Genomic DNA, 27,367 nt, shown 5'->3' with positions numbered 1-27,367 from the left:
TACAGATGGGGGGAGGGGGAAGAAACCATTGACTTCAAGTAGAGAGATCTAAGTGGAAATACTTGTTAAAGTATTTGTGCTCTATGTTTCCAATTAGTTTTTAGGAGAATTTGGACATCCCTTTTATTACCACAGATGACACACACTGAGGCCAAAGTCTGCCCTGACTTACATCCCTGCAACTCCATTGACGTCAATGGGATTGCACTGGTTTATATAAGTCAGGACACAATTTGACCCCATAGTAACTGCATCCAACTTTCTTGTAGCAAAATCTTAAACACTAAAAATAAAATGGAAGAATCCTGCATGACTGACACAGTTCAGCCTAGTTGAAGGGGATAATGAGAGAGATTAAAGTCTTCTCATGCGGATGGAGAGATAAATGCCTCAGTAAGTCAATGGAGTGTCCTGTACATAATCAAGTTGGGATTTCAGCCTTGAGATCTCATTCCATTCTTCTCTGTGACTGCAATTAAAATGACTTAGCAAGCCATGGGCCTGATGCTGCAGGTGAACAGTCCCATTCTATCATTCATATAACATGCCAGTTTGAGCATCGAGTTGTGTGCAGAAGAGACCATATTTTTTCCTGTCTTCCACAGTCTACTTCATTCTCCTCAGTTTTCCTTCTCCATTCCAGTGAAAGATCTTGTTTTAGAAAGATGTAAACACTGTTTGAGTTAGGAGCTTGGTATCTGCTCATTGGACATAACAAACAAATTCTACAAATAGTTCTCCTCATCATTAGATTTTGTTCCCTTGAACCAGATTGGTTAGTTAGGAAGGAAAGAACCAAACATAACCATCAGAACTAAACTACTCAAGTATCCATTTAACAATATGGCAAATATCCTCAGGATGTAAGGATTTTTATGGAACACCAGCTTGGTAGTACAAAAGTTTAGAACATTGATTATAATTAATATTTTAATATTTTTACAGATACCACTTTGGGTATGTTGTCAAATAAGTTAAACTACAGGGTGAACCTCTCTAGTCTGGCACCCTTGGGACCTGACCAGTGCCAAATCAGGGAATTTGCCAAACCATGGGAGGTCAATATTGTCTAGCAGCCTTACCAACACTTGCACTGGTTACTGGACTTTTTAGAGGTAAATTAGAGCTAAATAACAGCATAGAACACTGAGAGCCAAGACTAGGAGCTGTAAACAAACTTTATGGGTCTGTGGGAAACTTGCTACATGCGTGATAAGTGCACATCCAGCTAACTAAAATCATGCTGGACCATGGATGTAGCTGGATCAAAGAGTGCTGGACTAGAGAAGTTCAGCCTGTAGTTAGCCAGCTCATATACTATTTATATTTGACACTTCTGCTGAGAAATCATACTTGCTTTTCTGACTAGATGTAGCTTAAGCAACAGTTAAAAAAATGATTAGAGCACTCCAGGTGGGATTTTTAAAAGAGCCAACTCCCATTGGACTTCAGTAGGGTTTGGTGCCTAACTCTCTTATAGTCCTTTGAACATGCCAACCCAAATGGCTAAAACCAAATATCTAAAGCAGGCATCAAATGTTTACTCAGCTGAGTTGTACTGTTTTCAGATTTGTTACTTCCATGAGGCTCAAACTCGTAGAGGTCACCTGTTCCAGTAAAATTGGCATTTATTTAAATTGAGCTTCTCCTCCCCTCCCCTTTGTTTAACTGTCTTCACTTGTCACTTTTATGTCTAGTTTATTTTCCTGTGATATTAAAACTGTTTGATGTTTTATCAGTGGGCTTTGCAAAGCTGGGGAACACAGTGCAAGTCAGAGGAGAAGGAAGGAAGGGTTGTGTTATTACAGTAGAACAGGATAGGGTGAAGGATGAAGGATTTCTTGTGGGTCCCTCTGGGAAATCAGTCTTATCTGTATCTTTGTGGCGGTGTATGAAGTTACTAACCATGTTGAAAAGTTTCACCATGGGTAGGAATATACATGGTGAAACAACCTTTTGTGTATATACTGTACCTGATAAAGCATGATTTAAAACAAAAGCAAAAAACCCTATCTGAGGTTGACCTAATTACTCAAATTATCCCACTCATTAGTAAGTCTGTGATTATCTGTGATTGTAACTGCATAACACATTCACATCTGGAATTCAACTGATAGGGCTGGCAAGATTGAATAATTGTGGAGTGCTACTGAGTTTACTATCTGGTAATGCTAAAATATGGAAGTAGAGCTTTAGAATTAGAACAGATATAGGGACACTTTCTCCATTCTTGCTCCTCTACAAGAGTTGGCATATTGATTTTTTTCTACACTAAGCTAGAAGGACAATTCTTGATCTCTTGTCTTTTAAAAGATGCCAGATGCCTTCATCTCCTCAAAAGCTATTAAGCTGGATTCTACATTGCAGATATTTACACCAGGGCAAAGTGTTTAAAATGCTCTTGTTCTTTTTTGAATCACTTTGTACTAGCTGTGCCCTTTAAAAGACTGCAGAAGCTGTAGGGCAATGGAGAGTCAGGTCCCCAGTGTTCAGGCTTTATATTCATCCAAAAGTTTGGGTGCTGATTTAAACTCTCCATACCTTTTCCAGGTGCGCTGCGTTTAGCTTGGAAACCTCAGGAGACCATGTTTCTTGAGGGATTTCTGGCACCGAGTTGCTTAAGGCCATTTGGGAAACCTCACACACAAGGCTTTCTGGCCATCTTTCAAATGCTTCTTCCTCTAGCTCTGGCCATTGTCTGGCAGCATGTGTAAAGAAAACACCCTGAATAAATAAATGAACCTCGCATTGCAAAAAAGGGCGAGAACTCATTTGATTTTTAGAAATGGAGAAAAGGGAGAAATTCTTAATATTTCTCAACCAAAGCTCTGTCAGCCACATTGGACTACCTAGACCAGGTGCACATATCAAGGGGAATTAGGAAAAAAAACAGGATGCTCTCAAGAGGGGGCCTATTGGTTTATACGCAAGTACAGGAAAAACCCTAATATTTATTATAGGAAGAACTACCCTGTTGTTAGCAAAGCAGAAAGCACTAAAGAACAATTGTAAGGCAATAAGACAAGCACCCACACACTTAACAGTTGATATTAATACAATTTATTACAACCCTCAGGAGATTAAATTGTGTGCCACAAGCAGAGAATAGAAGGCTCTGAGATGTATCCGTGCTGGAGGCCTAGATAATCCTGGAGTGGGGAGGGAGGCAGAGAGGGCAACTGGCCCGGGGTCCAGCGATTCAAAGGGGACTGGGGCTCTCAGCTGCGATCACTGGTACTAAACCAGCTGCAGCAGTTGGCGCTCCAGATCCTTTAAATCTGTGCTGGAGCATCAGGCTGTGCATGGCTCTAAGAGCGGGGGAGGAGGGGGCAGATGGCTGGGGGTGTGGTGTGCGCCAGGTGACATGGCCCTGCCCCTTGTACCCTAGGCTCCACCCCTTCTAATATCACAGAGCTGAGCCTGCCTTCCCTCCCCCCCCCTTGCCCTTGCGGGGGCTGTCAACACCTATGCACACTGCAGCAGATGTGAAAAATCACAAGATCCTTGCTAATCTGAGTAGTGGGGAAAATCCTGAATGACGTCCCAGCACCTGCTGTGGTCAACTCTAATGCTTCAGAGAAAGGAGATTTAAAAAAACCAAACAAACAGAACACATTGGTGGCAGGGCAGAGGAACCCCTTTCTGACCCCTACAGGTGAACAGCTGAGACCCAAAAGCATGAGAATTCAGAAATGTAAGACAGGAACTGGAAGGGACCCACAGGGCTGCAGAGCCTTGTCCTTTCCCAGCATAGGCAACACCATCATGCAATACCACTCATAAATTTGTCAGGCTCTCTCGTAAAACTAATGAAGTAGCTGCCTTCTGGGTGTGTGTGGTTCAAGAGAATTCTCCTCTGGCCAGCTGCAGCCAGAGTAAAGATGGGAAACCCTGTCAGTGTGGTGCAGAGCAGTGAGGAGTCTCTGGGGAGAGGACTTGCAGGAAAAAGTGTTACACAAGTAAGCACTATGAAGCTAATGTCAATCAGAGAGGCAGGACTGCATGCAGCCTTTATGGCTGTGTCTATCGCTGGAGCGAGGGGTGTGGTTCTCAGCTCAAGCACATAGGCTCACAATGGCTCTTATTCAGTTAGCATGCTCAAAAGAGTAGTGCAGCCATGGCAGGGCAAGCAGAGGCACAGGCTAGCTGCCCTGAGTACAATTCTGCCTGAATCCGCAGGTGTGTAATGGAGTAGCTAACACAGGGATGAGCAACAGAGCCAGCAATGGCCGGATGTGGCCTGCCAAGCAGGCTGATCCGGCCTGCAGCTGCCCTGCCAATCCCCGCCCCCAGGCCAATCAAGACCTGGGGACGGGGGAGCACATGAAGGCTCCTCCCCCTGCCAGGGGTGCACAGCTCCTAGAGGGAGCCACCAGCTGATTTACAGCTGGCAGTTCCCTCTAGGCGCTCCACAACCCCTGCAGAGTGGGGGACAAAGACTTCACATGCAAAGTCTCCTCCTGCCGCCAGGGGTGCACAGTGCCTAGCGGGAACTGCCAGCTGTTCAGAACACCTGATGGTTTTCTCTAGGTGGTGAGGTGAAGATTTTGCGCTTTTCCCCCACTCCCAGGCCATTCAGGGTCTGTGGGTGGGGAAGCACAGAAGTGTCCTGGTCTCACCTCTTCCACCCAAGGCCCCGCCCCTTCCAAGGTCACCCAGGGCCACTTCAAAAATTTGTGAAGTGACCTTGGGCTAACATGTGCCACTGCTCCCTGCTACTTAAGCGACCACAGCTATGTTACTGTTGTTAGCACTCTAACTCAAGGAGTGCTAACGAGAAGGTCAGCATGAGCTGGAAACCACACCTCTTGCCCGTAGTGTAGCTATAATATAAAAGACGCAGCAAAAGAACTGCAGAAAGACTGAGCCAAAGCCCTTTGAAATCAATGGCAACTGTTCCATTCACTTCAAGGTGGCTATGGATCAGGCCCAATGTATGAGCAAGATTAAACCTAAAAAATCCTGGAAATCATTTGTTGGAAAGAGAGAGACAGCAGCATCCTTAAGAATAAAATGTCTGGGAGAAATGCTTTCACTACCTTAGATAGAACATACTGTAGTTAACACTGTGGTTGTACATGCTTTGCTTGCATGCTGGAAAAAAGAATCTAAATATTCCATCATGATGATGATGGGTTTTTTTTTTTTAAACCTGAAAAGCAGGGAGGTTTTTTTTGTGTGGGTGTGTGGATTAAAAAAGAAACACATGAAAATAAATTTAATTTGAATATTGGTTAATTTAAACAGACAAAAATGGAAACGTACAACAGTGAAGTATACATGTTAGATAGAGCAACTGATGGAGAGACAACCAACAGAAAAAACAAATTACACTGTCTGACGCTGCAGTGTTCCTATCAGAGTAAGAGTACAATTTTCAAAAGCACCTATGTGAGTTAGGAGCCAAAAATCCTATTTGCAAAAATGGCTTAGGCACTTAGGGCCGGATTGTCAATAATATCTAGGCCCCTAAAGAGTCCACTGGGAGTTAGGTGAATAGGTGCTTTTGAAAAATCCCACTGGTGCCTAAATACCCTTTCAAAAAAATGATCCACACGTTCCTTCTGGTTTTGATTAGAACCTAGAATAAAAGTGTGAGGATTACAGTGTGATAAGAAGCTTTTAATATGATCCTCCATAGAATTTAGTGTGCTTCCGATTTGCAGCTGCATTTTGGCTTCTGTCTGGCTCTGATTCAGCAAGACAGGCCTGTTCACCAAAACCCATGCTTACCTCTTAAGTACATGCTTAAATCCTATCGATTCTAATGGAAATTAAGCATATACTGAACTCTGAGTGTGTGATTAATTGCCTTGCTGAGTAGGGATGGACTTAAGCAGCTGCTCTGCCAAACCAGGGCCTCAGTTAGATAGCCAGACAGACTCAAGTGATTTGTTTCTGTCTATATTTCTATTTTGTTAGTTTGATTCTCTAGCAGGATGGCACATGATAAATCAAGTAAGTTTTATTCTGTCACACTGGCCTATTGCATCGCTCTGGACATGAAAATAATATGGCTCAGTTGCAGACCGCTGTTGGTGGCAGCCATCTGGCTGACATGTGACAGTCCTCTGGGAATGAGGCCAGCAATATGGAACCCATGAAAACGGAGTGTAAATTGCTTTGCATCTGGCTTTGCTAATTTTTGGCCCCTCACAAAACTAGCTCTGTTTATAAAGTCTGTGCTCCAATAGTCAAAGCAGCCATGGCCTCTTGCTGCTTATCAAACCACTGTGGCAGTGGTTTGCATGCCACTCACCCTGGGCTTTTCTACAGCGGGTGTCACAAATGTAATGTGTCCGCAATTTGCCTACCTCCAGCTAGCAGCTCTCAGCAGGCTGGCTGAATGACTGAATTTCAAACTCAATTTACGGCGCGACAGACTGAGACGTTCTCGTCTCCTTGTGAACTCTCAAGCAGATTTCTCTCACATCTGTCTCTGAATGTGCCCCATGAGCTGCTTGAATGTGCCAAGTGTTTAATGGGAACCAGCAGTAAAGCCCACATGCTCTGCTATTGGGAGATGCTTGGCTTTGTCGTCCACATGGAACTTCAGAGCATTAGTCTCTCTCCGCTGAAGCATGCCCACCTTTCTAGTATCCTTCCTATCTAATTGCTATCCTATGATCCTTATCTGCTTCTTTTAACTCTCCAATCTTTAGGTGCTTATAAATTACCAGTTCTGCTGACTTGTTTTTCCCTTTGATATTTTCATACCCTCTGCTCCTTGTTTCCCACCCCTTCCTTTTTTTTTCCTTACCCCCTCTTCTTTCTCCCCTATTTATTTTGGGTCTGCACATCCTAAACTCAACACTCTGGTCATCTGAAGAAGTGGGCTGTGCCCACGAAAGCTCATAATACCATCTACATGTTTTGTTAGTCTATAAAGTGCTACCGGACCATTTGTTGTTAAAGTTTATCGTGTGCAGACTAACTCGGCTACCCCCTGAAGCTCAACTTTCTACAGTATGGCCCCATATTGTTAAAGGGGAGTTTGACGTTCTGGCTGCTGTTATTATGAAATACGCTTTTACATTTTAAAAAGAAGCAAGGCAACTTTCTTATCTCAAGTCAAGCCAAGTGAGCAAAAGCATACACCCAACCAAGTTATATTTAGTAGCTGGTTAGTGAATATTTAGCATTCTTGTCCATGCTTACACTTTTTGCATGTCTGTGCTGGTATTCCATTATATTAAATACATGCGGTCATGAGAGTTATTGTGCTGGAGCTGAACGCTCTTAAATAACAAAGCTGCCTGTTTTCACTGCACTACTACAAATCCAAGGGCGGCTGTTGAAAATCAGATGTTCTTATGAGTATCTGAGCTTCCCTTTGTTGTTTCAGTAAGTAGGGGTGATGCCAATGATAGGAGCCAACTGAAAACAACCATAGTATTTGGTGCTCCTGTGGCTTGCAGTGTCTCATCTATCTGCCATATAGCGTCCTTGTTATGAGACCGTGACCACTCTGAGCATTGATTGACATGTACAAACAAGAGCAATAATTCTGCTTTTCAGTTACGGCGGGTCTGTTACAGCTGAGCAGTCTTGCAGGCCCCTGACTGATCACATGCAAAAACACTCACCCAGGGGCTTTGTGACACACATCGTGCAGCGACACAAGAGAACTGACGCTGGAGCCCCATTCCTTCTGAATTGCATAGTCTGTGAACACTATAGAAACAGTGTGTTCATCACATGGGTAGGGGAATTATCTTATTGTGTTCTCTAGCAACCCTTCCAGTGGACTCAAAGGAGTACAGGCAGTCCCCGAGTTACGCGGATCCAACTTATGTCGGATCCGCAGTTACGAACGGGGCTTTTCTCGCCCCAGAGGACGCGAGCGGTGGGTCGCCCAGATGCGCCGCGGTCCCGCCGCCCGCGTCCTCCAGGGCGAGAAAAGCTACTCCACATCTCCCTGGTCTGCTGGAGGGGGGGGGGGCAGCAGACCAGGGAGACGCGGAGCAAAGCCACAGAGTACGTGGGCAGCGGGACAGCCCAGACGCGCCGCGGCTGTCCCACTGCCGGCGTCCTCTGAGGCTTTGCTCCCGTCTCCCTGGTCTTCTGGGAGGAGCCCCCCCCAGTAGACCAGGGAGACACGGAGCAAACACGCGGGCAGCGGGACAGCCCAGACATGCCGCGGCTGTCCCACTGCCGGCGTCCTCCGCGGCTTTGCTCCCCAGCAGACTAGGGAGACGCGGAACAAAGCCGCCGAGGATGCGGGCTGGACCGGGGCGCGTCTCGGCGGTCCCGCCACCCACGTCTCCCTGCTCTGCTGGGGGTGGGGGGTGCAGCTAGTGCACCTCTCTTCCCCCCCCCCCCCCCCCAGCAGACCAGGCTTTTCTCGCTGACGACGCCTGGGATAGAGCAGCTGGGGCGCTGCCGGGTTGGTCCCGCAGCGCCGCTCCTCGGCACTACTGGACCAACCCGGCAGCACCGCAGCTGCTCTGCCCCAGGCGTCCCCAAGTCAGCCGCTGCTGAAACTGACCTGTGGCTGACTACAGGAAGCCCGAGGCAGAGTTGCTCTGCCCTGGGCTTCCTGGAATCAGCCACTGATCAGTTTCAGCAGCGGCTGACTTGGGGACACCTGGGGTAGAGCTGCTGGGGTGCTGCCGGGTTGGTCCAGTAGCGCCGAGGAGCGGCGCTGCGGGACCAACCCGGCAGCGCCCCAGCTGCTCTACCCCAGGCGTTGTCAGCGAGAAAAGCCTGGTCTGCTGGGGGGGGGGAGGCGCACTAGCTGTACCCCCCACCCCCAGCAGACCAGGGAGACACGGGCTGCTCTGTTCCAGGCGTCCAGATTTAGCCGCTGTTGAAACTGATCCTCAGCTGATTACAGGAAGCTGGGGGCAGAGCAACTCTGCCTCGGGCTTCCTGTAGTCAGCCGCTGGTCAGTTTCAGCAGCGGCTGAATCTGGACGCCAGTTCCGACTTACATACAAATTCAACTTAAGAACAAACCTACAGTCCCTATCTTGTACGTAACCCGGGGACTGCCTGTACTACAAATGGGTTATTCTCTCCCACATGTTGGCATACAATTATGGTGCAGATTTCAAGAGGTGGAGCCAGGGGTAACAGCTGGAGAGGGAAAATGGTTCCTTTTTTTCATGACTAACATCCCATCAAACAATTGGTTCCTCTTCGTGTCAGTCTACACTTCCCTTTACCTTTGCATGGTATGTACTCGAACTCATTCTCCACCAGAAGATGACTAGAGTTACTAGATACGGTGGGTAGAAGATGCCCTCCTTCTGATAACAGGCAAGCTGGACCTGTGTCTGGCATCGTAACACTTCTGTTCATTAGATTAGCACTTTTCATCCAAGGTTGTCAAAGGGCTTCACTGATGGGCAAACTGAGGCAGAGAGAGCAAAGGGAGTAACTTAGCCAGTGCCAGGCAGTGTTAAAGCCAGAAAAGACTATAGCTGTTCCAGATCCCAGCATAAGGCCCTATCCTCCTAAGGCATATTACCTTTCACTGGAAGGCCAAAGGAGGGTAAACAGAATCAAGCTGGTGTCTATGTATCTTTATTATGGAGTGAGAACATCCTGTTTCATTTAAAAAGAGGACATTTCAAGGTTTTTAAAACCCCTCTTTCCTACATCACGGTTCTGCTCAAACAGAATGCGCCTCTCCAAGATCTCTCAGCAGCAAGCCTGCCATTTGTTTCTAATTACTGCTGTGTATGTCTCTGCTGAAATGAAATACATGCCAGGGTAACATTCTTTACAGCACAGTGTTTACTTAGAGAGTTTATTACCTATTTTTACTGGAATAATATGGAATGTAGTCAGTCAAATAAGTCTTTCCTGCTGCTTCTTCTGCAAGAGAGCTGAGCCAGGAAGGAGTTCATCGTGCACAGGTTTTAATGCAATTACAGTACTGAGATTATTTTGCTTTCTAGTTGTTCACACTGGCTGGAATTCACCCCTTCTGGCCAGCCCATGCAAAGTCCCCTCTTTCCTTGAACTCTCAAGATAGCCATCTGCAGCATGTCTTGGCAGGGGAGACCACTGCACACTTCTATATGCAGAGCTCCCCGCTAGTTCAAACTGAGCCGGTGCAGGATGACACATTGCATGTGGGTTGAGGGAGGTGCTGGGGGATTAGCATTTACATTTGTCAAGTGGTATGAAAACCACGTGAGTTCTTCCAGCCAGTTGACTGGATTATCAGCAGGGATGGTCATGAGCTGTGGTTTATTCAGGATTTCTGCAGAGTGGCCCAATCCTGCTCGTGATCAAAGCAGTAGCGAAACAGCTGCTGGTTTTGGGGGGGATTTGGCCAGCAGTGGTCCATGAGCCATGCCATAAAAAGTCTTTTTCCAGTGTCCTACAACTATAGATACACCATGAAAAATAATTCTGGGCTGAGAGCGTGGGAGAATTTCCAGTGTTCAGTTTTTCTTGCAGCTAAACTTTTTAAACTTGTAGCTAAACATTTTTCTAAGTGTAAAAATGCTTTTAGGTTACTGCATGGTCTCTCTTCACGGTGGCAAAACTGGGACATGGTTAACAGCAATAGTTACTTTAGGGCCTAACCAAGTGACCCAAGCATACCCCACAAATCCTACATCTTGGATACGTCTAGACTGGCATGAATTTCCGAAAATGCTTTTAACGGAAAAGTTTTCCGTTAAAAGCATTTTCGGAAAAGCACATCTAGATTGGCAGGATGCTTTTCCGCAAAAGCACTTTTTGCGGAAAAGCGTCCGTGGCCAATCTAGACGCGGTTTTCCGCAAAAAAACCCCGATCACCATTTTCACGATCAGGGCTTTTTTGTGGAAAACACTACTATGCTGTCTACACTGGCCCTTTTGGGCAAAAGTCTTTTGGAAAAAGACTTTTGCCCAAACGGGAGCAGCATAGTTTTTCCGGAAAATCACTGATGATCTTACATGAGATCGTCAGTGCTTTTCCGGAAATTCAAATGGCCAGTGTAGACAGCTGGCAAGTTTTTCCGTAAAATCAGATGATTTTGTGGAAAAACTTGCCAGTCTAGACACAGCCCTTCTGTAGAGGCTGTCTCCATCAGACCTTGTGACTCTTGGGCTCTGGGCTTCTCCAGCTTTGGCATGCCTGTCAACAATTTTTGTGGATTCACATGCTTAATTCATTACTTCCCCAATCCCAGCTGGTCATGAGTGTCAGCTGGTATATGTGGTGTTTACAGAATAAACATAAAAATGAACTTTGTTCCTTTAGGGAGAGCAACATACCTTCATATAGGAGAAGTGATTGACGGAGTGGACATGAGAGCAGAAGTAGGGCTTCTAAGCCGAAATATAGTGGTGATGGGAGAGGTGGAGAGGCAATGTTATGAATATAGCAACAGTTTATGCACCTTCTTCGATTTTGACACTTTTGGGGGACACATCAAGGTATAGTATAAATCTTTTACTCATACTCCTCTTCTACGCAGACCCAAACAACATGCAACTAGTAAGGGAGCTGCCACATGGCAGGGACCATCCTGTGAGGGAAGGAGGCCTACAAAGTAAACAAGACATTCCTAGAATAGATTCTTCAAGCATTACCTTGCCAGATTGGTGGGGGCTCAGAGCTCACTGCTTACAAAGTTTGGATCCTAATTCCAACTTCCCTAGAGTTTGGGGGTACTCAGTTCTGGGGTTTCAGTTCAAGCCCATCTCCCCTAGGGTATAAATCTAACACGGCTGCTTTATGAAAAGCATTAAAGGCAATCAGTTTTGCCTGAGTTTGCAAACTACGTGACACCATTGTGCAACGGGTTCTTATGACTCTAAACTCTACCCCTTCTATCAACTGTCATAGTCAGAGACTTGCTCTGCCTAACTAATATGAAACAGAGACAAGTAGGGGGTAGTGTTTGAGGAAGTATATTTTATTGGACTAACTTCTGTTGGGAGAAGGACAAGTTTTCGTGCTTACACAGCTTTTGAAGAAAAAGTCTGTGTAAGCTCGAAAGCTTGTTTCTCTCACTAACGCAAGTTGATCCAATGAATAAATGATATTACCTCATCCACCTTGTCTTTCTAGTATCCTGGGACAAACACCGCTACACCAATCCCTCATGCAATAGTGACTATGAAACAAGCAGCCAGATGTTCTTACTGACACTTGACTAGTGTTTTATTGTTCTGCAGATTGGTCTTGGTTTTAAAGCTGCACATATTGAAGGGTTCGAATTGAAACATATGGGCCAACAGACAATGGGACATTATCCAATTCACTTCCACTTGGCAGGCGATGTGGATGAGAAGGGAGGCTACCACCCTCTGACCTATGTGAAGGATGTCGCGATTCACCACACCTTCTCACGCTGTGTCACAGTCCACGGCACCAATGGCTTGCTGGTAAGAAACAGCAATTTGATGGCTGCTTGCCTGATCAACATGTCATATTTGATACCAGCCCAATTTCTTTCCCTAATGTCATGAAAAGGATATGCAAATCGCTGAAATAAGTCTCATTACTTATGGAATTGTAGAATTAGACCCAATGCTCTTTTGCCCTGGATTTATTGAGTGATTATTTAATATAAATATATTTCAGCATGTGTCTAAAACATGAATCCAACATAAGAATGTAAATCCAGGGGCTAAATTGTATATGCAACGCAGAGCTGATAAGGCTTTCAAACACCATTGTATTCAGAGACTCCTACAGGCAGTCTCATCTACAATGCATTGTTGAATCTAGCTATAAACAAATAGTTTACTGTTTAAAGAAGGTGGTCATCAGGTCTAAGGTCACTTTCATTTGCTAATAAGGGTTTGTTTGAAATTCCCATTCACAACATACACAGTCAGAGACCCAGGATTGAACAGAGCTGTTTGTCAGAACAATAAGGTAATCCTGTAGGTTTCTTATAGCTGCATTTCTTTAACAGGTAAGTTTTATAGCACAGGAGAACACTTGTGATGACCATCACAACAGAAGCAAACTCCCTGAACCTTGGGAGATTCATTCTACTTCACAGTAAAGAACACAATGGAAAACGTTGCCTCATTTTCATAAGACCCATCCGTGCTGCTTGCCTGTGGCATGAACAGCATGTGGACTGGTGCTGAGTATAATCCAAAAAGGCTTTGATCAGCAAATTCATGTGTTCTGTGTCACTGTTACGCTAGCTCTGATGGGTTTGTCATGGAGCACCTCCTAGTGCCTTCTCAAATCAGAGCAGTTTGTTGATGTCACTTTCCTTTAGTGTGTTCATCAACTTTAACTTTACTTAATATTGTGAAAGCTGCTCATGGTAGAAATTAGAACTAAGACCCCATGTTCACTTCATCCAACTGCTTGTGGCTCCCTAGGCAGGGGCCAAAAAGCACTATTTGGATGTTAGCACAGAAACCCCTTATAACCAACCGCCCTATATGTTCATTTTGTGAATGTGTGAGAGAGAAACTGTGACCAACATTCAGAAAAGGTTCTGAAATGTATTTTTGAAAGCAGACCTTATAAAAGCACGTGCCAGCTGTTAGGACTGATGTCTCAACATTTCCCAAGCATCAATCCAAAACAGTGGCCTCAACATGCCTGTTAGGCCATCAGGAATTCCACATTTTTCCTGTGTTGGCACCACAGGAAAAAATAAAAAAAGAATCTGAGCCAATATACGACTGTGTTTTTAACAAGTTTTAACCAACCAAAATCTCAACCCTGTGCATAACAGATGAGTGTTTTAACATGAGACCACCAAAATGCCATACCACTGGCTCTGTAAAATGATGGAGCGCTAGGAATTCTCCAAATATATCACTGGTATTTCAAAAACACACCTGCATTAACTTATTATTGAACTATTTTATGTTCAACAGGATCCTAAAATCGACTGTAGACTTGGTTTCTGAAAAATCTGTTCTGCTTTATCTTATCTAAACTTTATTGGGGATCCAGAGGGATAGAATTCCTTTCCAATATCATAGAATCTAAAGACTGGAAGAGACCACAGGAGGTCATTGAGTCCAGCTCCCTATCTGAAGCAGCACCAACCCCAACTAAATCATCCCAACCAGGGTTTGGTCAAGCCAAGATTTAAAAATCTCTAGGGATGGAGATTCCACCATCTCCCTAGGTAACCCATCCCAGTGCTTCACCACCCACCTAGTGAAATAGTTTTTCCTAATATCCAGCCTAGACCTCCCCCACTGTAACTTGAGACCATTGCTCATTATTCTGCCATCTGTCATCACTGAGAACAGCCTCTCTCCATCCCCTCTGGAACCTCCCTTCAGGAAGTTGAAGGCTGCTATCAAATCCCCGTCTTGCTCTTCTCTTCTGCAGACTAAATAGGCCCAAATCCCTCAGGGTATGTCTACACTACAAAGTTAATTCGAACTAACAGACGTTAGTTCGAATTAACTTTGATAGGCGCTACACTAGCGCTCCTCTAGTTGGAACTAAATTCGAACTAGTGGAGCACTTAGTTTGAACTTGGTAAACCTCATTGTACGAGGACTAAGCCTAGTTTGAACTTACTAGTTCAAATTAAGGGGTGTGTAGCCCCTTAATTTGAACTAGTGGGAGGCTAGCCCTCCCCAGCTTTCCCTGGTGGCCACTCTGGCCAACACCAGGGAAACTCTATTGCCCCCCTCCCGGCCCCAGACCCCTTAAAGGGGCACGGGCTGGCTACGGTGCCCGTGCCAGGTGCAAGCCTGCCAGCACCCAGCTAGCAGACCCTGCACCTGGCACAGCTCGAGCCAGCCACCCAATGCCCCCCAGCCCTCCGCCTCTTCCCGGGACCAGGCTAGTGCGGACATCGTGGACCTCGTCCATGACCTCCGCACTAGGCACAGGAAAGTGGCCGTCTAGGGCAGGAGAGCTGCCAGCCTGGCCACCCAGGAGCAGGTGTGCATGAAAATCAAGGTGGTCCACTGAGACCCCCGACCCTGAGCCCTGAGCTTACAATGGCCATACTGGGTCAGACCAAAGGTCCATCTAGCCCAGTAGCCTGTCTGCCGACAGCGGCCAACCCTAGGGACCCTAGAGGGGATGGACTGAAGACAGTGACCAAGCCATTTGTCTTGTGCCATCCCTCTCCAGCCTTCCACAAACTTTGGGCAGGGACACCACTCCTACCCCCTGGCTAATACCACTCCATGGACCCAACCTCCATGACTTTATCTCACTTCTCTTTAAACTCTGTTCTAGTTCTAGCCTTCACAGCCTCCTGCAGCAAGGAGTTCCACAGGTTGACTCTTTGCTTTGTGAAGAACAACTTTCTGTTACTAGTTTGAAGCCTGCTACCCATTCCTTTCCTTTGGTGTCCTCTAGTCCTTCTATTATGGGAACTAATGAAGAACTTTTCTTGATGCACCCTCTCCACCCCACTCATGCTTTTATAGACCTCTATCCTATCCCCCCTCAGTCTCCTCTTTTCTAAACTGAAAAGTCCCAGTCTCTTTAGCCTCTCTTCATATGGGACCTCTTCCAAACCTCTGATCATTTTAGTTGCCCTCCCCTCTCCCAGCCTCTCTCTTCCCCTCTCCCACCTCCTTTTCCAAGTCTCCCCAAGTTTTGTTCAATAAAGAGAGATTCTATTTTTGACCACACGTTTTCTTTATTTTGTACATCAGGAAGGGTAAGTGGAAGGAGGTGAGGGAGGAATGGGGTACCAGCCCCTGATGGGGAGGACTGGGCTGGCTCTGCGGGCTTCTGGGGGTGGAAGCTCTCCTGCAGCCCCCCAATTGTCCCCTCTCCCCAGATGGCAGCCTGCGGCAAGTGCAGCCGGTCTGATGGCCGAGTGCTGTGATGTGCCCAGTGTGGGCACTCAGGGCACTCCAAGCCAGGACTGCTTTGCAAGCGGGGCACCCCTGAGAACTGTCTGTCCGGGGTGGGGGTCGGGTCCCTTTAAGCTTAGCCCTCGGCTAGCCTGAGGCAGCAGCTCCACGGTCTAAGTCCTCATCTGCTGCCCTGCCGGCACTGCTTCCGGCCATCCTTAAGCCCGGTTCAGGGTCCACTTAATGTGGACATGCTAGTTCGAATTAGCAAAACGCTAATTCGAACTAGTTTTTTAGTCTGGATCCGTTAGTTCGAATTAGCGCTGTAGTGTAGACATACCCTCAGACTCTCCTTGTAGTTCATGTGCTTCAGCCCCCACATCATTTTAGTTGCCCTCTGCTGGACCATTTCCAATGCATCCACATCCTTTCTGTAATGGGGGGCCCAGAACTGGACTCAATACTCCAGATGTGGCCACACCAATGCCAAATAAAGGGGAATAATCACTTCTCTAGATCTGCTGGAAATGCTCCTCCTAATGCACCCTAATATACCATTAGCCTTCTTGGCTATACGAGCACACTGACTCATATCCAGCTTCTCATCCACTGTACTTCCCAGGTCCTTTTCTGCTCACCTGCTACAAGTTTCTCAGCTTGTAACAGTACGTGGGATTCTTTTGTCCCAAGTGCAGGACTCTGCACTTCTCCTTGTTGAACCTCATCAGATTTCTTTTGGCCCAATCCTCTAATTTGTCTAGGTTGCTCTGGACCCTATCCCTACCCTACAATGTATCTATCTGTCCCCCTAGCTTAGTGTCATCTGCAAACTTGTTGAGGGTGCAATCCATCCCCTCATCCAGGTCATTAATAAAGATGTTGAACAAAACTGGCACTAGAACCGATCCTTGGGGTACTCTGCTTGAACCAACTGCCAATGAGATATTGAGCTGTTGATCGCTACTCACTGAATCTGACCATCTAGCCAGCTTTCCAGCCACCTTACAGTGCATGTATTAAATCCATACTTCCTTAATTGGCTGGCAAGAATTTTGTAGGCGACTTTATCAAAAGTGTTGCTGAAGTCAAGGTATATCACATCCACTGACTTCCCCGTGTCCAGAGCCAGTTACCTCCTCATAAGGTAATCAGGCTGGTCAGGCATGACTTGCCCTTGATAAGTCCATGTTGACTATTCCTGATCACTTCCCCTCTTCCAAGTGCTTCAAAATGGATTCTTTGAGGATCCCCTCCATGATTTTTCCAAGGTCTGAGGTAAGGCTGACCGATATGTAGTTCCCTGGATTGTCCTTCTTCCCTTTTTTAAAGATGGGCACTACATTTGCCTTTTTCCAATCATCTGGGACCTCTCCTGATCTCCACGAGTTTTTAAAGATAATTGCCAAAGACTCTGCAAAGACATTTGCCAACTCCCTCAGTATCCTCGGATGCATTAAATCCAGACCCATGGATTTGCATATATCCAACTTTTCTAAATAGTTCTTAACCTGTTCTTTCTCCACCAACGCTTGCTCACCTCCTTCACATATTGTGTTACCTACTGCAATAGTCTGTGAGTTGACTTTTCCTGTGAAGACAGAGGCAAAAAAAGCATTGAGTACTTCAGCTTTTTCCATATCATCTATCACTAGGTTACCAGAGCTGGACCTTTATTAACTCCATTCATCTGAAGAAGTGGGTTGTGCCCATGAAAACTCATGATACCATCCGTATATTTTGTTAGTCTTTAAGGTGCTGCTAGACTATTTGTTTAAGTTTCTCCCTCATCCAGTAAGGGTCCCACCCTCTTGTTGCTAACATGCCTGTAGAAACCTTTCTTGTTACCCTTCACATACCTTGCTAGATGCAATTTGAATTGTACCTTGGCCTTCCTGATTACACCCCTGCATGCTTAAGCAATAATTTATACTCTTCCCTAGTCATCTAGCAGCTCAGGGTAGCTAAGAATGTAACTAACACACATCCTGGTAGAAGAGAATTTCCAGGGCTCTGTTTGTCAAGTAATGAGAAGGTTCCTAATAATGGCGTCATAAACACATCCTCAAGCTATGTGGCAGTTACACAGCTGTTGATTAGCAGAGGACTGACTAAAACCTCAGCTCTGGTTCTAATTTTAAACTGTGTCTCTATTGATTGATGCTTGCTCTTACTGCCAAACCAAATACCCAGAGCGTGGCATTTCACGAGTCAGCTGGGTGGATTTATACAGGGTATTTGGAAATTTTTCAGTCCCTTGTGCCTTTTCCAAGTGAAAACCATGTCATTGTGACTAGGAAATACTGCAAGGATCCCTGTTCTCAGGCTTTTCAAGCCAAGACATCAGTGATGAAATGCAGTCTGATGTGATTGAAGAAAACTGCTTAATTCTGGTGTTACTCAACAACAGTGATTCCTTGAGGGACCTTGAAGTTTGTTCCATGGTAAATTATTTGAAAGAAATCTCCATAAAAGAGAAATGCAACTTTTAAAAAACACCTCTAAAAATGTAATGTTAGATTTACTTTTAAAAATGTATAATTTACTAATCTTCTCTCATTGTCACCCACAAATGGTTTTACACATTTGATTGTAGTGGCACATTTGTTGTCCTCTGTTTGAAAATTCAATGCCCGGCGAGATACATTCCTTGCTGTTCAGTCTAGCCGTTTGTCCCATTGCATCACAAAAGAGGATTTCTAAAAGTTTGATAAACTACACAGGTTTAGTTCATTTCAGTTTAAAAAGCATTCAATCTAATTACCTTATAATTGGACACATACCCTGAACAATTCCTCCTCAAAGCTTCCGCTGATCCCACAATGCTGCTCTGCTGCTATGAAATCTAGTTTCCTTTTCACCTTGAGATACTATGTGACGTCACAAAAACAGTCAAATCTCCAATGAGGAAAGTACAGTTGACATGCACTTCAAAAGTGCTCCTCCATGTAGTATTTAGGCACCATGTATTTAAGTTTGCTAACTTATAGCAAGGAAAATCAGGAAACTGTGCTGCCTATGCCTTGCATATCATTCAATGCCTCTGAGAGCAGATAGATTCAACACTGCCATGAGACCAGTTTCCTTGGTGATTTTTGCGTGAACTAGCCTCTTAGTAGATGCGCACACAAAAAGTTTGCTGGAATATTAGGCCTTGAACCAGCAAAGTGCTTGATCAGATGCTTATCTTTTCGTCCCACGGACTTCTAGTATTTCCATTGATTTCAATGGGACCGCTCACAGGCTTATAGTTAAAGGCTTGCTTAATGTTTTGGTGAATGAGGGAGGAGGCACTTGGGTATTTTGTAACAGTTAAGTCATTGTTAAAGCAGGTTGGAGATTCTCATGCAGACTCCCCTCTGGGCTCTCCTGTTGCTAGTGTCACAAATTACTTTGCTTTTAGTACCCTTGGCAGCCGGCATAGAAGTGTCAACGCTGTAAAATATTACAAATAAAAAATAATTAAATGTCACGGTTTGCTCCTGATGGCGGATTCTTCGTTCCTGCGGATTTACACACCAATAGTGAAAGCTGGTCTCTGGACAATACATGAATGGCTGTGGCTGGGTCAAGCCAGACATGTTTTACATTTGCCCACAAGCACATATTCACAGGAAGGGTGTGGACGGTCCTTCTAAAACTAGACTGGTCATAATGGCCTTGTTGCCATAAATACATATTTTAAAATGTCCATGAGTGCATCAATACACTGGCCAGCTTTCCCTCGGTTATTCCATCAAACCTTATTGAACGACTTCTGCTGCTACTTACACCCTGGCCAGCCCCACTGAACTAACCCATAGAGTGTGCGCTGAAATGGAAGCTCTTATCAGGGGTGGGCATTAAATGAAGGCTGATAAGCTGTCTAGCAGCACTCAAGGGAGAGCTATGTGGGTGTGGATTAGAAGCAATGTTCTCTAACTGCTATACTGGTATCTGCTCTCGGTAATCCAACTGCGCTACGTAGCAATTGCTTTTTTTAAAAGGGCACTCCCAAATCTAGCCATAAATTAGTTAAAATAAGCACAGGGACTTCCTGAAATGTTTTTGTGAAATGTAAAAAAAAAAAAAAAAAAAAATCCATTGGGAGAGAGGATTTTTTTTTAAAACAAATAAACCTTGTCCAGCAGTGCTCCCACTCTTCAGCACTGTGCAAGTGCACAAGAATCTGAAAGTGAAACACACAGGAAACGGACAAATGTGGAACTGAGTCATACCACAGGCCAGAAATAGGAAAAATAATCAATTGAGTAAATCAACTGGTGTAAATCGGTGGAGCTACTTTGATTTCAGTGGAGCTATTCTGACTTACACCAGCAGAGGATCTGGCCCCAGAGCTCCAATCCTGCATTAGAGTGTCTTGTCAAAGGAGATGATTCAGCGTAGCATTCCAACCTATCCCAATATATTGGCTTCCTTCTCAGAATACTGGCAGATATTTACCTCTGCAATGGTACTGAACCTATTCAGGCATCTCTTGTTCCCTAGCCATGTTCTAAGTAATATGTCAGTTTTTTGCTTTTCAGTCCTGATGTATTCCAGCAATACAGATTTAGTGCTATTGTTCACTAGCATGATGAATTGGTGTAGCAGGTAGCTGAGGAATTGTCTGAAAAGTCACTTGTCAGCTTTCAGCAGCTAAACGCTTCAGAAACACCATATATGTATCTTTAAAATATCTCCCATGTGCTCAGGAAAAATAATAGATATACACAGCTGATCAGTTGCAGGTCAGCTTAATCTCTGTGATTAAAGGCCTTACTGATGATGCTCTTCTTCAAGATGGTTCATTTCCCTAAAATGTTCTAGTATCTAATAGGTGCTTCTAAGTGTATGGCTGTCAGATGTCATGGGTTCCAGAAGGAATGGTGCACACTCATTTTATACTGAAATCCTGGTGGTGGTAGACTTGCATGGCTATCTAATTAAATCAGAGAGTTAGCAGCAAATTTCAGAGAAGCAATTTAATGGAATGCATTGCACTGCATGTCATTTTAACACTCTTTAATTTACTGTGATGATTTGTGTTCAGAAGCTTCACTATTTATACTGGACCATGGGCAATGCATAATACATGTGTTTGCAGATGGTATCATGTAATAGATCTGGCTGGCAAAGTATTCTGTCTTACAAGAGTATATATGTAACCATTTCAAGTTCAGTCCTGAAAATTGGTTCCCCTTGTTTGGACCTTAGATAAAAATCAGGGAACACTTTGAAAATGGATGTAGGCAATTTAAAAAGTGACACAGGCATTTAGGAACCCAAGTCTCCTTTAAAGTCAGTGGAACTTAGATTGCCAACTAGAGTTTGAAAATGAGTCTTTGGTAGAATTGGTTGTAAAGGTGTCAGCAAAACTTCTTTCTATTGTAAAAGCTGTTTTGTCAACTCTGAACCAGTTCAGCGGAAGTGGCTTGGTTTCCACATGAATCGCATCAGGAAAGTTTCTCTCCTCTAGGGTGGAATATCTGGCTAGAGATGGCACAACCCCATGGTAGCCAGTAGCCCAAGGGTTAGGGTACTTCCCTGGTATGTAAGAAACCCAGGTTCTAGTATCTGCTCTGAATTTAGCAGAGCAGAAACCTTGAGCTTGGGTCTCTCAGTCCACTCTCCAGAGTTCATGTCAGTGTGTCGTGTTTGAACTGTTCCACTTTGTCTAGACAAAGAGTATTTTCTGGGCCAGAGAGATGGGTGATTTGACTTGGGCCTCTCACATCCCAAGTGAGTGGTCTAAATCATCTGGCTGTTGCCGGTGCTGGAGATCTCTGGCTCTCTCCCACTTTTCACAAAGAATTTGAAAGGTCTCAAGTTTGTTCCACATCAGAACAAAAAAGCGTTTCTGAAACCTCAACTTCTTCTATGTAACGGAAATGTTGTTTTCCTCCCAGCCCCAGTTTTAGGCTCCTGAGGTCAAGTCTGCACTGGCACTTTACAGCGAGGTAACTTTCTGGCTTGGGTGTGAAAACACCTTCCCCCTCAGCACAGCAAGTTATAGCACTGGTGTGAAGCAGACAACAAGCGCTGGGAGCCACACTCTCAGCACTGTTAGCTACTCCCCTTATAGAGGTGGTTTATATAGAGCACTGGGAAAGCTCTCTCTGGGTATGTCTACACTACCCCACTAGTTCGAACTAGCAGGGTAATGTAGGCATACCGCACTTGCAAATGAAGCCCGGGATTTGAATTTCCCGGGCTTCATTTGCATAAGCGGGGAGCCGCCATTTTTAAAACCCCGCTGGTTCGAACCCCGTGCAGCGCGGTGTACCGGTAGTTCGGAATAGGAAGCCTAGTCCGAACTACCTAGTTCGAGCCCCGTGTAGCTGCGCTGCACAGGGTTCGAACCAGCGGGGTTTTAAAAATGGCAGCTCCCCACTTATGCAAATGAAGCCCGGGAAATTCAAATCCCGGGCTTCATTTGCAAGTGCGGTATGCCTACATTACCCTCCTAGTTCGAACTAGAAGGGTAGTGTAGACATACCCTCTGAGTCCATGCCATGGCCACACTTCCAGCTTAGTGTTGCTGTGGCTGTGCTCTAAACTATTAAGTGTAGACCAAGCCTTATAAGTCATTTAGTTGCTTCTAAGAATTTTACCTCAGATCTTCAACTGGGGTAAGTCAGCATAGCTCTATGAGAGGGCTGCAGTGTGAACTATATGTGAACTGCAGGGGTTTCAGTGGAGCTACAGTGACTAACACCAGCTGGTTTGTTTCAATTTCAAGTAAAGCTTTCGCCATCGGTCGGATAAAGGGTCACGTCAGACCTTAAACAACATCGACTGTCCAGTAAACAACTAGCAGCATCTCTAATAGCCTGCAAAAATATTTGTTTTCACTTCAGGAGATACATTTTAGTCCATTTAGCTATTTGTGTAACTGCACACAAAGATGAATGAGCCCAGATGTGGCTTAAGCAGCTGATGCCTCTTCATCTTCTCAAAATGTTGGCCTTTCGCTGTAATATTATCCCCTCCTTGGCATGTAGACTACATCAGAATGTAATTAGCACTTGATAATAAATGGCAACTTCGAAATGAATCTAAAAGCTTAAACTGTCGCTTCGCGTGTAAACTCATAGGGACAAGTCTTTTTGTTCAATGTGTTTGTACTGCTCCTAATACACTAGAGCCCTGGTCTCTGACTCAGAGATAATAACAACGCTATTACTATTATTTTACTCATTAAAGTGTCTAGGAAACTAAATCTGAATGCAGTTCCGTCTTTGTACATGCAGGTCAAGGATGTTGTCGGCTACAACGCCCTGGGACACTGCTTCTTTACTGAGGATGGGCCAGAAGAACGCAACACGTTTGATCACTGCCTTGGACTGCTTGTTAAGCCTAGCACTCTCCTTCCATCTGACCGAGACAGCAAAATGTGCAAGCTGATTACAGAAGGGGCCTACCCAGGGTATATCCCCAAACCCAGGCAGGATTGCAAGTAAGTAGGCATTCTTTTTTTTTTTTTTTTTTTTTCCCCTCCTCCTTCATGTAGGATTTGACACTCTCATCCATAAAACACAGGACTGGGTAAATATAATTAAGCATTTTCTTTCAGGAATATGGGTCATATGCTCAAAACGATAAGGTGGCTGTCTCTAGAGGATGCTTCTGTTCTATTTATACATTTACACATGCAGGGTATGATTTTGCTTAGTATTTTTAGTGTAAGGTCAACTAAAATGCTTGTTATGGTGGATGCTGTGCATGAATCCCTTTCAAAGTGCAGACAAATGGCCCTGACTCTGCATTGCCTAAGGTCTCATTTACACCACTATCATGTGGGTATAAAATTCAATTAATTGTGAATGGGAGACTCTGCCACCTTTATTCATATTCATGTCTGCAACTGGTCCCGCTGATTAGAAGAGAATTCCTTGTGGAGGATGGGTACTACTCAATGTGAGGATGAGTGGCCCAAAAAGTCATATTTCACATTCATTTGGCATATACTCCGCAGGGAGTAAATTCAGATCAGAGAGTTATGTTTAATATAGTTCATCAAGACTCTGGAACGTGGCAATGGCAGATCAAAGCTTGCATAGGCATAGAATCCCTACTACAGATTGCTGTATAAGTCAGTGCATGAAAGTTCTTAAAGCCTGTTTCTATTTGAAACCAACTCTAAGCACACACCCCCTCTAGCTGCCAGCTGAGTGACTCCTAGAAATATTAGGCTTTGTGACGTCAGAAGGCTTTCTTTCTTTTTAGCTTTGGATTGAACTTTTAAAGTAATTTAGGGCGAGATTCTGCCCATCTTTGCCATGTTGCCTAGTACCTTAATCTGTGACTAGTCCTATTGATTTCAGTTGAGAGTGTTAAGTCTAAAGACATATGAGAATCTGGCCGTGGACCAATGTTTCCTTCTAATTTTTTCCATGAGTGTGCAGAATAAATTGTGTTATGTGCACTAAGGCATGTGCAGATGTGCACCACAGTAGAAATGCATACTACCAGCTGTGAGTGCTCCGCTAATCAGCTGGGCAGCATTTGAATCTTTTCTGGGTGGCTGCCGAGGTGCTCGGCTTACAGGGAATATTCGGGGACTGAGAATCCAGTGGGGGGTGGTAATGAATATGTTTTGTGAAACACAGTAGCATATGGAAAGAGCAGATGTAAGGGGATTTCTGTAACAAGCCCACAGAAACACGTTCTCAGAGCCATGGGTAAACCAATCTCCAGCGAACCTGGAGCACTGTTGTAGGGCTTTTCTTGTCTGTAACTTGTGTAATGACACGTTTACCTTATCATAAAATATAATTGATATAACAGCTTGATACTAGCCTTAGGGTTTCAGTAGAAATTCTTCATTTCATTCCTGAGGTCTTTAAAGATAAGGCCATTTTTCTGCATCTGTAGATGAAGGTAACAGCTGTGATATGATGAAAGAGAAAGAAACCCCAGTTGCTACACTCTAGGCAGTAGCCTTTCTGCTGTGTGATCTGACCTGCTGATACTGTATGCAATGGAAAGCTAACTCCTTCCTGTGTGCCTTGGGTGTCATTTTCATGCTATTCTTTGTTCCCTCCTCTGCAGCGCTGTATCCACTTTCTGGATGGCCAATCCTCATAACAACCTTATAAACTGTGCAGCTGCAGGATCCGAAGTGAGTACAAAGATTTCTTATTTGGGAAAATCCAGAATAACTGCAATAGCCCTGCAACTTCCGGTGTTTACTGTTTCCACTACTTAGGCATTTTTGAAAGCCACAGATTAACGCTGCTACTGCTGCAAATACAATCTTCCTTGCCTCCACCTCCACACTTCTAGCCACTTGCTGTAGTTGGGGTTTGAAGACTTGGATTACTTTTTACAAAATTCCCAAAGCACAGCCTGTATAAGACCTATCCCTCCTGCTCCCATTAAGCCAATGGCAAAGCTCTTACTGACTACAGCGGGGACAGACTCCGTCCTAAACTAGCACATGAATGGTATCTAGGCCTGTGACATTTAAAGCCATACTGATGCTACTTCTCCAAAAAAGTTGACTCCATTCAATTGTCTCTACTTGATTTTTTTTATTTGAAAAAAATATTTGGCCCAAAGTTGCCAAATCTCAGGACTTAAATGTGGGCTCCTATATCATCTAAATGGGCACCTAAATGAGTGGCATGATTTTCAAAGGTGCTAAGCACCTAAAACTCTCATTAACATAAGTAGGGTTTGTTGGTGTTCCGCACATCTGAAAATCAGGCAAGGTTACGTGTTGTTGCCTCAGGATGGATGTTGGAGACTAACTTTAGGTGTCCCAAAAAAATGCTGTCCCTAACTGCTTGTGTGGGTGTTCTTCATATAGTTACAGAGCATTACCATGTCATGAAATCTGTGGCTTTTACCTTGCGCTATTTCCTGGTAAGCCCCTGTACCAATGTAAATCTGTTAAAATCAAGTGATGGCTCACAGTGTGTATTCCCTTTCACAGGAAACGGGGTTTTGGTTTGTTTTTCACCATGTGCCTACGGGGCCCTCCGAAGGAAAATATTCTCCGGGCTACTCTGAGCACATTCCAATGGGAAAATTCTACAACAATCGGGCACATTCCAACTACCGAGTGAGTCTGCATGCAATGAAAACAATCTTCTTGTCTAAAAACAGAGCTCAGTTCCTTCAGCTTTCAGGAGCTTATGAGCTAATATGGCCTGTGATTTCTGATTCACTACCAGCAATTACAAACTAATTTTCACAGTTGTACCTACAAACAAAGTGGCTTGTTTGCTGGTATAAATAGAACAACAGTTTTTGTTTACCCTGAATTCAATTTGCTATTCTTGGCCTAAAGGCTAAAATTTCCCGTGGGCATTGGGAGATCAGAGGATCTTACTTCCATTCATTTTGTTTCCACCAGGTGATCTGTCTGCTTTTGTTCTCTAAAATGATGCTGCTAGCAGCATCTTTTGGCTGCTTGTCTGGTTATAGATCACTGCTGCCAATGTTAGCCATTGATCAAAGAGCACCTGGTGGATAAAATAATATAAGCTGAGTCTAGTTATTTCCTAAATCTCTTTACTTATTCAGCCCAAACTTACTGCCCTGGGAGACTGTACATTGGAATCTATTACTTAATGTCTTTAGATTGCAGCATGTATTTAATTGGCTAGTGTTGTGGCAGAACAGCTGGAAAACACAAGGGCTTTTTAAGAGGCTGCAGACAGAAGATAATATAGTGGACAGTCCTCCTGTTTCTCATGCTGGAATGATGCATTATAGGACACTGCTGATACTATGACAAAATTCTCAGATGCACATCTTCCAGGAAAAGCACTTCAGGGCAGGCTATCACTGCCAGATTGCTTGAGTATCAACTTCAGTGGTAACAATTCTAACGAAATACAATTTTTTTTCTGAAGAGCAATGCTATTAGTTAAAGATTCACTTCTCCAAAAGCAGAAGGCATAAGGCACCCAACTTGGAACCCAAGTCAGAGAAAGCTAGTGACTTTGAAGAACATTTTGCTCAATTGATCATCAGGACAAGTTGAACAAAAAATTCTGGTCCTTCTCAGAAACCCATTCCCAATATTTTAAAATGTTGCACCATCTTTATGGGTGTTGGTCTAGAAGTTATTTTAAATGTATGAGTCCAGCTTCGTAGCTGGAGTAAATCAGGATGATGCCTTTGACTTCAAAAAAGCCCTGGTGTTTGCACCAGCTGAGGATTTGGCCCAGAAACTTAAAACAGAGTAATTTTCAAGTGTATAAATACATAATGAAATTCCTTTTCCTCCTCAGGCTGGCATGATCATTGATAATGGAGTCAAAACTACACCAGCGTCTGATAAGGACAAAAGACCTTTTCTGACACTGATTTCTGGGAGGTAATACTTTCTCTATGGTTTGGTTTGGAAAGTTGTGCATAATGCACATTTATGGCTGGATTCTGCTCCCCCTGAAGTCATTGGGAATCTCTGCATTGTTATCAGTAGGAGTTGTATCCAGATCTTTTCTTGACTTTTCTTGACTTTGCCACTTTTGACCCTTGTGCATTTTTCCTTCCCCACCATCTGGAGATTTCAGCACGTGGTTCTCAGACCCTTGCTGATCACTTCTGGATTTAGATGAAGCAGAAGTCATGTGTACTCTGGGGTGTCCTGCAGTTTTTTGTATAAATCGATGAGAAGAAAATGATTCTTAAGCAGTTTTCCTGCTAGGTAAAAAATGCTGCAAGAGTTT

At 44.4% G+C, this 27,367-nt stretch overlaps 1 protein-coding gene across 2 annotated transcripts in view; it reads left to right on the top strand.

Moving 5' to 3' along the window:
• CEMIP (cell migration inducing hyaluronidase 1) overlaps nucleotides 1-27,367 on the top strand; it is a 153,481-nt gene that overhangs the window by 99,342 nt on the left and 26,772 nt on the right. For both annotated transcript variants that reach the window (XM_014581656.4, XM_089782060.1), the window contains exons 12-17: nucleotides 11,206-11,381; nucleotides 12,126-12,335; nucleotides 22,934-23,139; nucleotides 24,735-24,804; nucleotides 25,621-25,749; nucleotides 26,927-27,012. In XM_014581656.4, coding sequence (XP_014437142.3) covers nucleotides 11,206-11,381; nucleotides 12,126-12,335; nucleotides 22,934-23,139; nucleotides 24,735-24,804; nucleotides 25,621-25,749; nucleotides 26,927-27,012 — 877 coding nt within the window. The remainder of the gene's footprint in view (nucleotides 1-11,205; nucleotides 11,382-12,125; nucleotides 12,336-22,933; nucleotides 23,140-24,734; nucleotides 24,805-25,620; nucleotides 25,750-26,926; nucleotides 27,013-27,367) is intronic.

Source organism: Pelodiscus sinensis, chromosome 14 (genome assembly GCF_052426305.1).
Source record: "Pelodiscus sinensis isolate ZL-2025 chromosome 14, ASM5242630v1, whole genome shotgun sequence".
NCBI classification, from domain to species: Eukaryota; Metazoa; Chordata; order Testudines; family Trionychidae; genus Pelodiscus; species Pelodiscus sinensis.
The sequence above is the reverse complement of the archived record's forward strand: the minus strand, read 5'-3'. Positions and strand labels throughout refer to the sequence as shown.